The sequence below is a fragment of the Pseudochaenichthys georgianus genome, chromosome 18 (assembly GCF_902827115.2).
Source record: "Pseudochaenichthys georgianus chromosome 18, fPseGeo1.2, whole genome shotgun sequence".
Taxonomy (NCBI): domain Eukaryota; kingdom Metazoa; phylum Chordata; class Actinopteri; order Perciformes; family Channichthyidae; genus Pseudochaenichthys; species Pseudochaenichthys georgianus.
The window spans coordinates 22865591-22883438 of NC_047520.1; the positions used below are offsets into that span (position 1 = coordinate 22865591).

General features: G+C 41.2%; 1 protein-coding gene and 1 long non-coding RNA gene across 2 annotated transcripts in view; one reads left to right on the plus strand and one right to left on the minus strand.

Moving 5' to 3' along the window:
* frem1a (Fras1 related extracellular matrix 1a) overlaps positions 1-17848 on the plus strand; it is a 59028-nt gene that overhangs the window by 12162 nt on the left and 29018 nt on the right. The window contains exons 6-16 of the mRNA XM_034106235.2: positions 358-681; positions 762-870; positions 951-1082; positions 3226-3570; positions 3659-3801; positions 4536-4732; positions 4822-4912; positions 5004-5171; positions 5267-5475; positions 9284-9377; positions 9499-9751. Of these exons, the coding sequence (XP_033962126.1) occupies positions 358-681; positions 762-870; positions 951-1082; positions 3226-3570; positions 3659-3801; positions 4536-4732; positions 4822-4912; positions 5004-5171; positions 5267-5475; positions 9284-9377; positions 9499-9751 (2065 nt within the window). The remainder of the gene's footprint in view (positions 1-357; positions 682-761; positions 871-950; positions 1083-3225; positions 3571-3658; positions 3802-4535; positions 4733-4821; positions 4913-5003; positions 5172-5266; positions 5476-9283; positions 9378-9498; positions 9752-17848) is intronic.
* Positions 16339-17156, minus strand: LOC139435699 (uncharacterized). The gene is made up of 3 exons (XR_011644913.1): positions 17017-17156; positions 16585-16645; positions 16339-16472 (listed from the first exon to the last, which is right to left on the minus strand). It is a non-coding gene; the product is annotated as an uncharacterized lncRNA (long non-coding RNA).

Consider the following 17848-nt stretch of genomic DNA (forward strand, 5'->3'; position numbering starts at 1 on the left):
TTGCACCAGTCACTTAATAACAAAATAATTAATATTATATACCTGATGTTTGAATGTGCCTTTCTACATAACGAGTACTTCTACTTTGAGTACTTAGAGTATATTTTGATTATTTGATTATTTTGCTTCTACTTAAGTAGATTTGTTACACTTTAGTATTGCTACTTTTGAGTATCTCTGGTTGAATGTCAGCACAAATTACTTTAATCACTTGTAACAAACTTTAACTTTCTGTTTGATCTTTTTTATGCCCATAGCTTTATAGTATTTAGCCGAAGCTTTTCAATTGTTGACACTAAAGACCCTGCATAAGAAATATGTGTTATAAGTTCTGGTTGTTTTGCTTTCTTTGTGAAGTCTGAACAGGCCTGGATTCCAGTCCGGGTTGTTGGTGCGACGCCCAACCAGCCTCCCAAGCCGTCCTTCATGTCCATGTTTATCCTGGAGGTGGATCAGTTCATCCTCACTCCGCTCTCCACTGCTACTCTCGACTCTGAGGACGAGGAAACTCCCCAACAGCTTCTAGTTTTCAACATCACCAAACCGCCTGTGGACGGTTTCATCACCCATCTGTCGGATCACACTCGCCCAATCTCCTCCTTCACATGGCTCGATCTCAACGACATGCTCATTGGGTATCAACCTCCCAATTCCTCTCATACCCAGCGCAGGAATTACGAGGTAGAATTTACCTTTCTTATAGAAAATGTAGTTTGGTTTAGTCAACGGTTTCTGAAAATCGTTGTACTCCTCCCATATAGGTGGAATTGGAGGTTCATGATTTCTTCTTTGAGAAGAGCCTATCAATGACGGTTCACATGTCTGTTAGGAATGCAGATACGAATGCACCCAGAGTGTCCTGGAACATGGGTATGTTAGCATCGTCACCTTAAAAACACACAAAGGTCTTTCAAATGCTTTGAAGAAATTAAGTTGTTTCTTTTTTATAGGCCTCAGTCTGTTGGAGGGTCAGTCTCGACCAATCATGTGGGAGCAGTTCCAGATTGTGGACAACGATAACATAAATGCTGTTCGTATCATCACTGTGGACGGCCTGCAGCACGGACGGCTCACTGTCAGAGGTATGAACACGACTGCCAGTGGACACAGATCAAAGTTAAAGTACATTCCTCTGAGAATCTGTCTGTGTATGATGCAGATTTGTCAATATAATATGAGTTGATGCATCAGCAGGCACGGTGCCTTTAACGATAAGATAACATTGACAAGGTTTGAACAATGGCATGATTATATTGTTAATGAACCAAGTCATATCCAGTCTTTTCACAGCATTTAAAGGTCCCTTATTATACTCTTTTTCAACACTATATTGTAGGTCTCAGATATACGCACAACATCTCTAAAGTGTGTGGCTTGAAATACATTACATAACATTGCATTTAGCTGACGCTGTTGTCCAAAGCAACTTACAATAAGTGCAATAAAGCTTGAGGATTCAAAGTCAGAACAACAAGGACATTTCTGAGTGCCCCTTTATTTGACCAAATACCCAACAGATCATGCTTTGTAGCATGAAGCTGCGTGAGCCAATCGGCTTGCGACTCCATCACTGCGAGTGGGACCCAGGTACCCTCAAAAACACGCCTGTTTGCTATGCTGGCTCCTACATGTTGGAGTGAGCTCTCCATTGACATCAGGACAGCAGAAACTCTGCATATCTTCCGTTGCAAACTGAAACACATCTATTTAGTGCACCTTGGCAATTAAGTTATTGCTGAAAGAAAAAAAGAAGAAGCACTTGTTGAGTTTATTCAGGTCTCATAACTGATTCACCAGCACTTAATATGGTATGATCTTGCTTGAAGTGATTCAATTCGATTATTATATCTGTACTTTCCTTGTTGTTCGGTGTTTGTTTCTTTATTGTTTTTTCACTTATTGTAAGTCACTTTGGAAAACAGCGTCAGCTAAACGATATGTAATGTAATGTAGTATGCCATAAACCCCTTTGTTTCAGCTCTGTTCCAATAGTGCTGATTCTGTGTCTGCAGCTTGACATGCTAATGAGCTGCTGCTGGCCACGCCCCTCTGAGAGATCTTTGGTTACAAATAACACAATGGTGCTCTAGTGTTACCTTGGTTGGTTATTAGCTGGTGGTTACACAACCCAAAACACTTATGGCGCGTTCCCACTGCAGGCCTCGCTCGGTTGGGTTAGGCCTTATTAGGCCCGGCTCACTTTAATGCTGCGCTTCCATTACAGTTTAGGAACTGGGGTAGTTACTATAGTAACGCAGTGTAGGCGGAGCCGTGACGTCATCTTCAATGAGCGCCCCAGAAAAACAACACAGCCGTTAGCTCTTAGCACTCAGAGCTCACAGCTCCTCATATCTGTTCAGAAACTAGACAGAAGTGAAACAAGTACAAACCACAGACTGCCTGTGTCGTGGAGAATACAGTCGCTGGTTTATTTATGTCTGTATAGGCCGTTGCTGTGAGTGTGGACGGTCGGAGCATATACAACGTTAGCTTAGCCAAGCTCCATTTAGAAAACACGCATTTTAAAAGGGTTGTTCGCCTGCCGTCTGTCTGCAGACTTGTCAAAGCATTAATTCATGGTTTTCACTAACCGGTATCAGTGTGTTGTTACTTCGGCATCATTTAGAAACGAACCACGATGTTATGGGGCCAGAAAAACTGTGAATTAGGACCCGCTAGCCGGTACTAGGCCAAGTGGAAACGCAACCAAAAACGGGCCCCGCACGACTCGGCACGCTTAAAGCGAGCTACCCGCTGCAGTGGAAACGCGCCATAAGTGACATCACAAAGTGGCCAAATCACATTAATTCATTTTCAGACAGGATTTTATATACACTGAACAAAAATATAAATGCAACACATACAATGTTTTAGATCTTTGAGTTCATCTCATGAGAAATGGGAGCAAAAACAAAAGTGTTGCATTTATATTTTTGTTCAGTGTAGATGGATCAGGAGAAAAGGGGAGAGAATATTTTGTCTGTTTAACTTAAACTTTCGCGAAACCAACATGTTTATGTCATTCACCTATGACAGTGCCCACCGCTCCAGAAGGATCCAGAAAAGTCAGCTGTATTGCACATTCCACTTTATACAATCCTGCTCAGTGCTCAACTGCTCAACAAAAGTGACAAGGTTTACGGTTTAAAGACGGGAGTCGATTGTACAAATAAGTAGTGGAAAACCATCAAGTACTTTTATTTGGTTGTTTCATTTAAAATCCAGGGGGAAAGGGCTTCATGTTCACTGTCAATGACCTCAAAGCGGGCGTGGTTCGCTATCACCACGATGACAGCGACTCCACCAAAGACTTCATCATCTTCCGCATCACTGACGGCCTCCATCAGACTCGACACAAGTTCCCGATCAAGATCCTGCCGAAGGACGACAGCCCTCCGTTCCTCATCACCAACATGCTGCTGGAGGTGTCTGAGGGCCAGCTGGCTCTGCTCAGAGGCTCCACCCTCCAGGCCTCAGACATGGACTCTAGTGACGACTACATCCTGTTTAACATCACCCGTCCCCCACAGGCAGGAGAAGTCATGAAGATGCCCCCAACAGGTCTCACAGGTCAGAAGATGGATTGTTTCACTATTTATCCTACATGGGGTTTGTTTCTGTTTCCTAACCGGGTCATGTTTCATTGTTTTTAACCCAGGTTATCCTGTCAGCCACTTTCTGCAGAAAGACCTGTCTCAGTCCATGGTTTACTATCGTCACCTAGGAAACGAGGTGTTTGATGACTCCTTTGAGGTGGTGCTGTCAGATTTCCATGACCCCCCCAACCTGTCAGAGCCTCAAGTGGGTAACAGACAGTGCTGGAAAGTAACTAAGTACAAATACTGCAGTACTGTACTTAAGTACATTTATGAGATACTTGTACTTTACTTAAGTATGTTCAATGTATGCTACTTTGTACCACTACATTTTAGCAGCAAATATTGTATTTTTTACTCACTTACATTTATTTGACAAGATTAGTTATCATTAATAAAAAAATGTAATCAACTAATCCATTATGATACTATTATTGATGGAGGAACCTGGCAGTATAAGTAATTGAAGTTATTTTATCTTTAACCAATATAACAAGTACTTTTAGTATATAGTATAACTTTTACTTAAGTATAAGATATCAAGTACTTCTTACAACACTGGTGGGGATAGTCGTCCAGGGGTTCAATAACACACTCAATGAGGCAGACAGTCAAGCTTTATCTTCGGAGGCAATGTATTTATTTGCAATTTAGCTAACTTTATTTACAGATTGATAGCTTCTGCTAGTCCCGTTCACTTCCATATACTGTATATACTCTCGCCACACATGTACCACCCTCTCTCTCTCTTGAATGGATAGGCGCCCTTACTTTGCTTGACCCTACTATTATAACACTAGCATGGCTAAAAAAGAGGTAATGAAAAGATCCATTGGAAAAAACAGCTTTGGTCTTGGATTTGTAGTATTACTATTAAATTACATTACAGTATTGATTGATTTCGGATCCAGTGATCTATTATGGTTTCATGCGGTGCAGGTGGTGATGGTGCACATCGAGCCTGTTCCAGACCAACCACCCAAAGAGGTTCCTGGTTCCAGTCGCTGTCTTGTGATCAAAGAAACAGAAGTGGTCCATATAACACGGCAACAGCTGCACTTTGTAGACCAGGAGTCTCCAGACAGTGAGCTCACTTTTACGGTTACAACTCCGCCTTTCTTCACTGGTCCTCACAGGTTAGTATGTCCTCACCTTCTGAAAATTACAAGGGAAACCAGCGTGAAAACCTTTTATGTAATTTACATTCTGTTGTCTTCATGAGCAGCAGTCCTGATGCTGGGAGGTTGTTTTTAGTCGACAGTATACCCAAGTTCTCCAAAGACTCCAACGCACCAGTGCTGAGGCTCTTCACACAGGTACACATTTTAGTTATTTGTTTACGAATACATTATAGGTACATTTAGTGAGACTCATCCAAATAAATCTTTATTTTTATGTTTTTTCCAGCATGCAGTGAACTTCATGAAAGTGGCCTACATGCCTCCAGTCATGGATATTGGCTCTTACCCTCAGTATGTACAATTTGTTCTCTCTGTCACCAACCACCTGGGCAAAACAGTCACTGGGATCTGCTTTAACATCACTGTGCTGCCAGTGGACAACCAGCCGCCACAGGTGAGGACGAATATTCAATGTATTGTATGTGTTCCTCATTTCTTACGTCGATATGTTTGAATATCTAGAAAAAGTGTGGATACGTTCTGTTGTAGGTTATTACCAACTCTCTGACAGTAGATGAGGGAGGGGGTGGCTGGATCGGGCCTGAACATCTGCGGCTGTCAGACGTGGACTCTTTGGAGGAAGCCCTGCAGGTGGTGCTTCAGAGGGACCCGCAGCATGGAGCTCTGCAGCTGGGGGGCCTCCCACTAAAGCTAGGCAGCGCTTTCACTGTGCAACATGTGAAGAGCCTTAAAGTGAGGTCAGACATCATTTGTTTGTTCATTTCATGTGGGATTCACAACGCAACAATGGAAACACCTTGACAACACATACATAGAGTTGTATACACTCCTCTCTTTGGAAGCACTGACATTCAAGTGGGAAATCAATCTTGTTATACAAACTGATCAAAAACGGGTTTTTTGCCTATAGGGGAAAAACAGATTACACATGGAAAATCATAGGTAACTGTGGCGGGAATTTATTTATCAAATGTGGATAGAGAATCAAACCATTCAGCTGTCTTTGTCGTTTTGTATTTCTTGCAAGAAAGCTCAGTCAGTCATACAGAGAGCATACAGTCTGCAGAGTGAAAGACGAAGAGTTTGGGTTGGATATTTAAACACAGGAGAAAGGGAGGGGTAAAGCTTGGTGATAATAAAAGGAGCATTTTGGAAGTTAGGGAGGCCGTATCAGGATGTTCTCAGTTCATCTGAGTTGAAGGTCATACTGTTGGTGCACATAGAGTGAAACTAACAACACATCTTCTTAATAAGGAATTGTCCCAAGTTTAGCAAAGAAGTGTGGGAAGTAGCAAATATAGATAAAGGGTTTTTCCTCCACAAAAGCTCCACTACCTCAATTTCTAAATCGGGCAGACCATTTTTCGCCATATAATTAAACCTGGAAAAAGGAACATAGAAAGATTATAGTAACACACTTTTTTTACTAAACACATGGAGAAAACTGGTATGACTTTGTGACTTGACTCTCAGGGCTGCAACACATCTCTGACACTGTGTCAAAAATAAACTGAACACTAAAATGTACACATGACTGATGGATTGCATTTGCCAAGTTGTATCTCACCCCCATCAGAATCAATTGTGAGAAAGCTCTGACCCCTAGATGGCAGTACAAACAGAGCCTTCATGTATATTCAAGTTAAAGGCTATCATCTCTAATGTGTTAGCAATCAAACTGACAGAACTAAAAGACTGGTGAATATTGGACTTCCATTCATCAGCTTCAGTGTTGAAGAGTAACTAACTACATGTACTCAAGTACTGTACTCAAATTTACATTTGAGGTACTTGAGTATTTTCATTGTATACTATTTTATTCTTCTCCTCTACTACATTTAGAATTTCAAATTTTTACAAAGTAAATATGTTGTTTTGCAACATATAATATATGATTATTTGGTATAAATAAAACGATCCAACATTATATTTAAACAACTAAAACCATAAGTGGGTTAACAGAACATTTATGAAATTAAGAAGTATTTTGTTCAAAAATATGTCACTATGTCATTTGCTGCTTTTGCTTTAATTTATTCAAAAATAATTAAAAAAGTACTTTTAAATTGAACACTTTAAGTATGTTAAATAGGAAACTGCTAGCTTATACGTTACCCATGCAACAGCAATGAAATACCAAAGCTGTGTAGAACATTCATTTAACTAGAAAATGCATTTCCTGCAGAAAATGCGTGCGAAGGTGATCATTTTAAAGTTGGAATGAAGTCTCTAGCTGAAAGTATGTGGAAGGAGAAGCATTTGGCGCAAGGTGTAGGTAAAAGAGGATTTGAAGGTTCCTCCCATTGACTTCCATGTTAAAAAAAGAGTTCAAAAAGCTGAATATTTCAAAAAGTATGACATATTTTGAAAAAGTTGAAAGTTTCCCATCGATTGCTGAACATGCTAAATAGTTTGATATTTGAATGGTTTCTGTAGCTGAAATTATGCGGAAGTTATTGAGAGCCAAAGTGTTGGTTGATTTGACGATTCGAAGAACTATAGTGGAATAGCATTCGTACTAATCCACCAGGGCCTGCAATGATTTTGCCTCCTTCTTCACTGACAAAATCATGCAAATTAGACAGGCAGTCAGTGCCTCTGCATCAAGTACAGCCAATGTTTTGTCCCTGTGTCCACCTAAAGTCAATCCAGACATCATGACACAATTCCGTCTGATAAATGCTAAAGACCTGGAAGACATTATTCAACATCAACATGAAATCCTCCTCCTGTAGCCTCGATATTATTCCGACAGGATTTTTCAAAACAGTTTTTCCCTGCATGGCCTCAGATATACTACACATAGTAAACAAGTCTCTTCAATCAGGTGTATTTCCACAGGCCCTGAAAACTGCAGTAATTAAAACGCTCCTAAAAAAGCATAACTTGGACACAACCGTAATGAATAATTACAGGCCAATATCAAACCTTCCTTTTTTAAGCAAATTTATTGAAAAAGTTGTTTTTCAACAGTTGAGTTATTTCATGTTTTTAAATGATGGTTTTGATATGTTTCAGTCGAACTTTAGACCTAACCACAGCACTGAAACTGCACTTGTAAAGGTCTTAAATGACATTCATTTAAACACAGACAGTGGCAGCATATCAGTTTTGGTATTATTAGATCTCAGCGCTGCCTTTGATACTGTTGACCACAACATATTGCTAGACCGTCTAGAAAACTGGGTGAGAGTTTCATCAACAGCTCTAAATTGGTTTAGTACCTACTTGAAGGACAGAACACACTTTCTCTTAATAGGCAACTACACATCAACTTTGACAAATATGTCATGCGGGGTTCCTCAAGGCTCCATCTTAGGACCTTTGCTTTTTAATATTTATATGCTACCTCTGGCTGAAATGATTAAAAAGAGCGATCTAAGCTATCACATCTATGCAGACGACACCCAGATTTATTTTAAAATCACACCAGGAGACTATTCTCCGATTAGAACACTGAGCAAGTGCATTGAGCACATCACTGACTGGATGACTCAGAACTTTCTCCAACTGAACCAAAAAAAAACAGAGATTATTGTTTTTGGAGCAAAGAAGGACCGATTAAAAGTAATCGCAGAGCTTCAGTCGGCAGACTACAAAACCACTAATAAAGCCAGACATTTGGGTGTAGTGATGGACTCAGGCCTGAATTTCAACAGCCACATTACAACAGTCATTAGGTCTGCTTATTATCACCTGAAGAATATATCGAGGATTAAAAAACTAATGTCACAACAGGACTTAGAAAAGTTTGTCCATGCTGTTATTTTCAGTAGACTCGACTAATGCAATAGTGTATTCACAGGGCTCACAAACAAATCCATCAGAAAACTGCAGCTGATCCAGAACGCTGCTGCACGTGTCCTCACTAACACTAAAAGAGTGGATCACATCAGTCCGGTTCTGAAATCTCTACACTGGCTTCCAGTCGGCCAAAGAATTGATGTTAAAGTACTATTGCTAGTTTTTAAATCATTACATGGTTTAGGACCAAAGTATATTGTTGAATTATTATGTAGGAACATAATTACGAGCCATCAAGGTGCCTCAGGTCTTCTGGGACGGGTCTGCTATCGGTTCTGAGAGTAACAACAAAACATGGAGAGGCAGCATTTAGCTATTATGCCCCGACAATCTGGAACAAACTACCCAAATCATGCACGTCCGCAGAAACGCTTACTATTTTTAAATCGAGACTAAAAACATATCTCTTTGCCGCTGCTTTTAATTGAGATGATCATATTCGAACTACAGTATGCCTTTTAAACATGTATTGTATACCTGTGGTGTTTATTTTAATTATTTTATTATCTTTGCTTTGTAATGCCTGTTGTAAAATGCCATTATATAATGTGTTTTTACTGTATGTATTCCTAAAAAGTCTTTTAATTTGTTTTGTAAAGCACTTTGAATTGACGCGTACAGAAAAGTGCTACATAAATAAACTTGCTTTGCCTTGCCTTGCCTATTTAAATTCTTACATCAAGCATTCAGTTTATTTAATCACTTAGCAAGTCTTAATGTTGTCTCTCATATGTCAATCAGGTACAAGCACGATGGCTCAGAAACGTTAGAGGACAACATTGAATTCACTGCAACAGATGGCACCAACTCGGTCAGTTTTATCCTGCAAGTGAAGGTAATAGAACTGGACAAGCTTTTTGACCTTAAATTCTGTGTTCTGCTTTACAGTAAGAAAAACGTCAGTGAAAACTGAAACATTCATTGATTAACTAAACTGCCTTGCATGTCATCTGCAGGTGATGCCTATCAATGATGAAGTCCCAGTGTTGGTTGCTGGTTTGAAACCTGTTCTCAGCTGTGCAGAGGGACAGGAAGTGGTCATCACAGCTGAGTATATCTACGCTGCTGATGCAGACAGTGACAACAGCGGCCTGGCCTTCCTGATCGCCCGACAGCCGTACCATGGTGTGGTTCTCCGGAGCTCTGTGGTGGTGGACCGCTTCCTACAGGCAGACATCACTGCAGGGGTCATCAGCTACAGACACACAGGTGGGTGAACGCTAAAGTGCTTATAGCTTTTCTTTGGACCAATTTACAGTATTACTGCCGCACATTTCAGGTACTTGTACTTTATCTGAGTATTTTCATTTTATACTACTTTACACTTCTAATCCACTACATTTTGTAGTCAAAAGTTGTACTTTTTACTCCACTACATTTATTTTAGTTGCTTTATTCTTACACACAAATCCCTTAAAATCTGGTATAGATGAAACCATTCAAAATTATATTTAATTCACTAAATCCTGAGTTGTTTGGCAGAAAAGTAATTGGAAGTAATTTTGCTTCTTGAATGTGAAGATTTTCTGCATTTGCTTTAAAATAAATAAAAATTACTTTAGAGTTTGTTTGCAATTAGGCGCTTTCACACTTGAGTACTTTTCCCAGGAATAGTTTCGATAGTTCCTGGGATTTTGCGTTCACACCAAAAATATCTGGAACTAGAACTTTTTTTCGGGATCCTTTTCACCCCTTTTCAGTCCCTGCTAGAGAGGTGGTACTTTTTTTACTAGAGAGGAAAAGGTTCCAATTTCTGATTGGCTGGGTGAATTGCAAACCACGCCCTGTAAAACTCCGAAAAGTTTTGGTGACGCCGCCATTTTATTTGCTTGCATTAGCATTAGCCCAGCGCACCAACGGAGAGAAACTAACTTATGGCGACACAAAATAAAACATGGGAGCAGTGGAGTGATGAGGAGGTGTCGGCGCTTCTAAATCCGGGGACTTCCGGCCGGGGACTTCGGGCAGCAGTATATGCCGTGAAGTGGTTTGCGGCCTGCCAGTAAACCCAAAGCAGAAGAAGAAGAAGTGACGTCAGCGGCTTCATTTGCCTAATCCTCCCTCAGGGACTTATAGGCAGGGGTGCACATAACTTTTTTGCCCTGGTTCTCAAAGGAGCACCTGGAGATGTTGCTTGGTGCTCATCCTTAAAATGAAATAAACCGTAACTTTTGAGGTGGTCTTGACTTTATTTGCCAGACACACGGCACTGAACACACATGCAGAGGTGAACACAGAACACACACACAGAGGTGAACACAGAACACACACACAGAGGTGAACACAGAACACACACACAGAGGTGAACACAGAACACACACACAGAGGTGAACACAGAACACACACACAGAGGTGAACACAGAACACACACACAGAGGTGAACACAGAACACACACACAGAGGTGAACACAGAACACACACACAGAGGTGAACACAGAACACACACACAGAGGTGAACACAGAACACACATGCAGAGATGAACACAAGACAACATTAGCACGACCAGTAATCCTACAAGCTGTCATCACTACCCTCCTGACTGTTCTCCTCACTGTCTTCCTCTCTGTCAGACATGGTAGCTGATGATGTAGGCCTACTACTTTCTCTCTGGTTTAGTCTGCGATTAGCTGCTGCGAATAACAGTTGGTTTTGGGTCGAAAGTCTCTGTTGTCATCTTTGACAAGAGAGAGTGGGTGTAATCAAATAAGTATGTGAACACAACCAATAACCTACCATAGCCAATAACAAATGAATGTAACTTATTTTATTTGTGTTGTTAATTCATATCTTATTTTACCTTAACATTTATTTATGCATTTTTTTTTATCTCTCCAGTTTTAAAGGATATTTTTGGTTACTGTCCTATAGTATACATTGGAATGATTTCAAACCTGTTTATCCCAATAATTATAAAGGAGTGCCTTGGAAATATGTGTTTACATAAATTGTGACCAAACCGTTTGAACTTAGACTAAAGTGAACTATCTAAACACTCAGTCCTTTACCTCACTGAGCTGTAGTTATCAGCCTCTCAGTCTGACTGGAGAGGACTCTCCCTCCACATCATTGTAGAAACATCTTCTTCTTATATCCGTTAGAGCAGCTAGCACCAGATGCTAATAACAACCCTAACCCAGAACTGCCAGCGCAGCGCCCCCCCAGATCTGGCGCCCTCTCTCTCTCTCTCTCTCTCTCTCTCTCTCTCTCTCTCTCTCTCTCTCTCTCTCTCTCTCTCTCTCTCTCTCTCTCTCTCTCTCTCTCTCTCTCTCTCTCTCTCTCTCTGTCTCTCAATGTTGGTATGCAAATGCACGTTTTTTCAAATGACCCGGTGCTCTTTTTTTGGCGGAGATTATTGGTTGACCCTGCTTTAAAGGATATTTTACCTTTACAAATGGTGCGCTTTATCACTGCCTGGGTTTTGGTTGAAGTGCATCCAAATGCTGCTGCGCTTTCGCGTTTGGCTCATTTTCCATCCGAAAAACACGTCGTCCACCTGTCCTGTACCACTTGATATGACTTCTCTCTCTTGCGTATTCCGTTAAGACCCACCCCATCTCACTCCTCCTGCTGAAACCTACCAATCAGAGTAGGGGCGGGTCTTCACAGAATACGTTTGGGGAACAAAATGAAGCTTTTTAAAAGGCGAGTGAATTTTGGCAGGCAGTGAGTGCGGACCAACAATTGAACGATAACAAGAACGGCTCTCACCAAGTACGACTCGGTTCCCCTCGTTCGTACCAAAGAGCCGTTCAAAAGAATCGGCTTGTTGGCGACCGACACATCACTCGCAAGGACCTTGGTCCCAGGTCGCTCCCCCAGTCCATTGATAAAACGAATGCTCCGGTGGATCAGTTTGTCGGCGTAGGCTACTGATGTTGTGCGCTTTTGCAAACATTCTGACAACAGGGCTAACTCATTCAGTGTATCACACATAAGCGCTAAATCTAAAAGAAACTGCTTTGAAGTCAGCCGCTTTAACAGACCTTGATACAGCTTTCTAACGTTTGCTGATCGTTTCTCATCTGTCATCACAAAGCTAAAGTGTGCACACAGTCACTCAAAGTTGTTCCAAACAGCGGATACTGTGCGATAAGAACTGGCCACCCATCTCGTGCTTAACACACGGCCTATTTTTCTTATTTGTTGATGCAACTCAGCAGGTAAGGGTGATCTGCTGTACACAGTGTATCATTGGTCCATAAACGCCTGGAAATGGTTCACACCACTCACGTCAGACACCGTGTCCCCCACAGCCAGCTCCAAACGATGATTTAGGCAATGCCAGGTGACTATTAGGGTACAGTTCAGAAAGCTGTTTGGCTACCCCTGATTTCCGTCCCAACATGACGCTCGCTCCATCACTTGCAAATTAAATTAAATGCTTCTTCAAGTAAGCGTCATCGAAACCTTTTCCTTGGAGGCATTTCAACAAGTGCTGCGTAATTGTGTCGGCTCTCTGGTCTTGAAGTTTAATCAAATCCAGAAACATAAAATGTGGTCCACAGCTCTTGTCCGTTTCACATTTAAGGTACACAATCAATGTAGTTTTACATCCCAGACTCGTTGACTCATCCTCTGTCCCTAGCGAGAGGGTGTTCTCTATGGGCTCAGAACAGTCTCATAATACACACATGCGCACAGAAGATTCACACTTGTATTTCATGATCCGCAAAAGGATTCAAACTTGTATTTCCGGATCCACACTTGTGTTTTTCAATTCACACACAAATGTGTTCCGTTTCATATACATGTAAATAAAATCCAAATACAGAAAAAAGTTTTACATGTGTATTTTTGATCCTCACATATTTGTTTTCCGTTTAAATCCTCTGAACCTGCAAACACAAACAGCTTTCTGTGCACGGATCGCTGTGCATTTGTGTGTGGGTTTTTTGAGACTCCCCTGACGGTCAGCCGATTCGTACTTGTAATTTTTTCTATCTATAGCCAATCAGATGTCTCCTCCATTCTAAGCCAATCACATGAGCGCGCCCCCACGAGGGTATGATTTCTTGCGTTCATGACGTAGCGCTTCATGTACGCATTTTGCGCAGTCCGGAGCTGACAGCTCCATGGAGCCTGCCTGCAGGCGCTAATCTCAGGACACCCTCCACTCTCAGTACAGCGCCACTTTCCGAACAGGAAATGCACGCAAATACAAGCCTTTATATTATTAAGGTACAGCGCCACTTTCCGAACCATTGATGAATGCTTGTTACACAAAAACGGCAGGCAAACCAGTTTTAAATGTGTGTTTCCTGTGTGGCGAATACAGCTGCTTTATATGTCTGTATGAAGTTGTTGTGAGTGTGGAGGGAGCAGCTACAGGTTAGCTTAGCCTAATCGATCAGTGCACTACGAAGCCAGTGCTAGACAGTGACCTGTCAACGGGGGGGAGCCCCGCCGGTCAATATCGGCCGATATTCACTCTTAATAGTTTGATCGGTGCTCTCTATAAAGGCCGATTAGGAGAGCTGGGCTGCAGTCAGATAGTTTAAAAATCAGCTCCTAAGTTCTAACCCTATCGTCTATTCCTTGACCTCTGAGTGAAACGTCACGGGGTTAAGGGATAGTGGATAGGAGAATTCAAAAGGACTTAGGAGAAGAGACTGCGGTACTTTAGAGAATCGACTGCACTTTCACTATCCGACGTGTTTATGATGCGCCAGCGGACGTCATTGTGTGCGTCTGCTGTTGTGGGGAAACCATGGAAACCACAGTTTTCTATACAGCGGACTACAACATGGATGTTTAATAAGAACGAGGGACTCATCTAGAGACTCTGCACCGTGCTCTGATGCTGCTGCTTTGCTTTATGAACGTGGACAACAGAGAAACATATTCTTCAGGACCAAAGTTGGAATTGAAATAAAAAAGGAAAGTGAAACTTCTGCTCGTCACCCTCTCCCTCCGGTCCACATTAATACAAATGATCCCAATACGTATGATTGATGAACTAAAGATCTTAAATCAATACAGATGTATTTATTATAAACGTTAGTCCTTAACATCTATCACTGTGTATATCACCATTCAAACATCTTTTAGAAGTTGAACAAACTCCACACAGCTCAGTAAAGACTGAAATGTTGACTTTATTTGATCATTTCAGTGAAAACTAACGTTCATATTTCTCTTTTTGATCATAATACTGATGAACGTTCAAAACAAAGCACTTTGGCAATTTACCACATATGTTTTAAAAAGCTTAATAAGCACCGTAAAGTTCATGATATCATTTCTCGGTCATAATCGGTTGTTTCCGTGAACGGCCGACTGTTGAGTGACGGCAAATGCTGCGGCTGCAAGGCATTGTGGGGCAGCATTTTCGCTTCTCCTGTCGGTTAGGGAGGTCCAGTGGTTCCTAAGCTAAAGGAGGCTATAAAGGAAGTTTGAAACCTCCTTTCCTATCATTCTCATCACTCGAGAGAATTCGAACGGCACTTATCATGGCTGCCACTGAGGGACTTCCGGGTCATTTCACTCCTTTAGGAAGGTTCCTAAGCTAAATGGACTATTCGACTTCAGCCCTGGATCTAATCGATATGGACATAAACGCGAGTGAAGTATAACCGGACGCGAGAGAGAGATCAGATCAGCTGCTGAGTCTGACGGAGACACGCTGCTCTCCATAATCACCTGATGCTCCGCCCTCTGTTTAGCGAGCTGACCGGACTGCGCAAAATGCGTACATGAAGCGCTACGTCATGAACGCAAGAAATCATACCCTCGTGGGGGCGCGCTCATGTGATTGGCTTAGAATGGAGGAGACATCTGATTGGCTATAGATAGAAAAAATTACAAGTACGAATCGGCTGACCCAGAGCTATTTAATAGAAGAGTTACGACACCGGAAGTCCAAAAACGGTTATCGTCACGTGGTTCATGTAGACGAGGATCGTTCCCCGGAAGTTCATGGCGGGCAATGTGAATGCATTGATAACAGGAGATAGAACTACGATTTTTGGTAATCATTAGTGAATAAAGGTTTTGATTTGCAATATTTATACAACAAATCGATATGTGTATGTATTTACATCAATATGTTTTCAAAAATAAAATCGAATTTGCTAATATTAAGTAATAATATTAGGATTAGTGTGAACAACTAGTTTACATGTTACTAACAGTGCCTTGGTTAAAGAGCCTGTTGCTGTTTATTTATAGCTTTGAATTCTTTCAAACCAATATTATCTTCTTAAACTTGTATGGTAGTCAGGAGCATCACTTTCTAATGTTTATTGATACATTTAGAGGGAGGGGATCTAAAGTAATGCTTTAAAATTCAGATTGGATTCATTTCTACCATTTTCTTAAATTCATGGTAGTTTCAGTAATCCCCTGGTAATTGAGGACACAAGTTATCTAAATGACTAATGTCGTCTTTATGGCTTTCAGAAAGGACAGGAGACCGACAGGATATGATGATGATGATGATGATGATGATGATGATGTTAAATGTGTTGCTTTAGGAACATCCATTACAAATACATGGAATTCAATAAACATTGAATAGCATATCATGCAGTTTGTCGGTGCCTTTTCCTCCGTGTTGTCCTGGTGTGTTGTGCTGCCTCCTAGTCGCCACCATGGTTTGCTGTGCTGCCTGGGGATGCTCAAATCGCTCAGAGAAAGGAGTACGAATGTACGGCTTCCCCACTGACACAGAGCGGAGGAAAAAATGGCTGGCTCATGTCAGCAGGAGCAATTTCACGACCAACAGCAACAAAATATGTGATTTATATACAAACACTGCATTTGCACTTTTTCACAAAACGAAAACCACACCATTGGGAAAGCTTAATGTTTTGTTTAATACAAAAAAACAGGGAAAGGCTTGAAAAACACTGAGAGTTGAGACTCAGGGTGCAGGGTGAGGGTCTCAGTGCAGGTATTCAGGCTCCATTGAACCCCCCTCTGGTTCTTGTGCTGAGAGAGGGAGCAACAGACAGGAGAAAGGGTTATACACACCTATATAGCACACCTATTGCCTTGGGGAGATAACGTGTTTACTTATATAAAACAGTAGTATTAAACGTACCTTGTGTTTTCACTCTCACTTAAGTCCCTCTCCCTTTGCCATCAGTCCAGAATCAGCTGGGCTGCAACATTATACATAATCATAAGGACACAATATGGCTCTGCTAAAAACACTCACTCTTACACGCACCAAAGTTATATTTATCTAATATTTAACTCCCTCCACCCCCGCATGCAATCCCGTTTAGAAGCCCCTCTTCTCTAATTCAACATGTTGGACGAAATGACATTAAGAGAACGGAATTTACAATTAAAAGGCTGTTCAACGTGTGTTGCTAACTTGCTTCGGTATGCTAGCTTAATCTGTTATCTGTAAACGTTCCTTAAATCTACTAATTTAGGGATAATCCACTGACATCCTTTAATACACATGTTCATTTGAATCAGATGTACTGATAATATCCGCAATATAAATCTTTAAACTTCTTCTTACCTTTAAAAGTCCGTCACGAACGGTGTATTATGCAGCAACTCCACAGCTCTGCCAGCCTTGGCGCTAACTTCCGGGGAACGATTGAGAGGCTCCACGATCCGCCATTGCTGTAAAAAGGTGGTCCATTGGAGTGAACGGAGATGTCGTAACTCTTCTATTAAATGGCTCTGGGCTGACCGTCAGGGGAGTCTCAAAAAACCCACACACGAATGCACAGCGATCCGTGCACAGAAAGCTGTTTGTGTTTGCAGGTTCAGAGGTTTTAAACGGAAAACAAATATGTGAGGATCAAAAATACATATGTAAAACCTTTTTCTGTAATTGGATTTTATTTACATGTATATGAAACGGAACACATTTGTGTGTGCATTGACAAACACAAGTGTGGATCCGGAAATACAAGTTTGAATCCTTCTGTGTGCATGTGTGTATTATGAGACTGTTCTGAGCCCATAGTTCTCCAGAGCAGGAGACATTGTTAGTGCCAGCTGATCTGCCCTTTCGGCAAGCAATGTGGACAAGTTCATCTTTCTTTAAAAAAACATGACAATGACAAGCAAGTCCTGATGTCAAGCTGGCTGCTTAGGTGTGTACTATACAGTACAGTTCAAGCACAGATTATTTCAGTTCATCGAAATGCTGCACCTTAATGTTTATTTTATTATATTTTGTATTTATTTGAGTCAATACATTATTCACAGTTTAATAATAATTAAAACCCCCCAAAAAATATTTTATGTTTTGTGATAATGTTTTCTGCTGTACCGACAACATACCGACAACATACCTAAAAACCGAGGTACGTACCAAACCGAAATGTTTGTGAACCGTA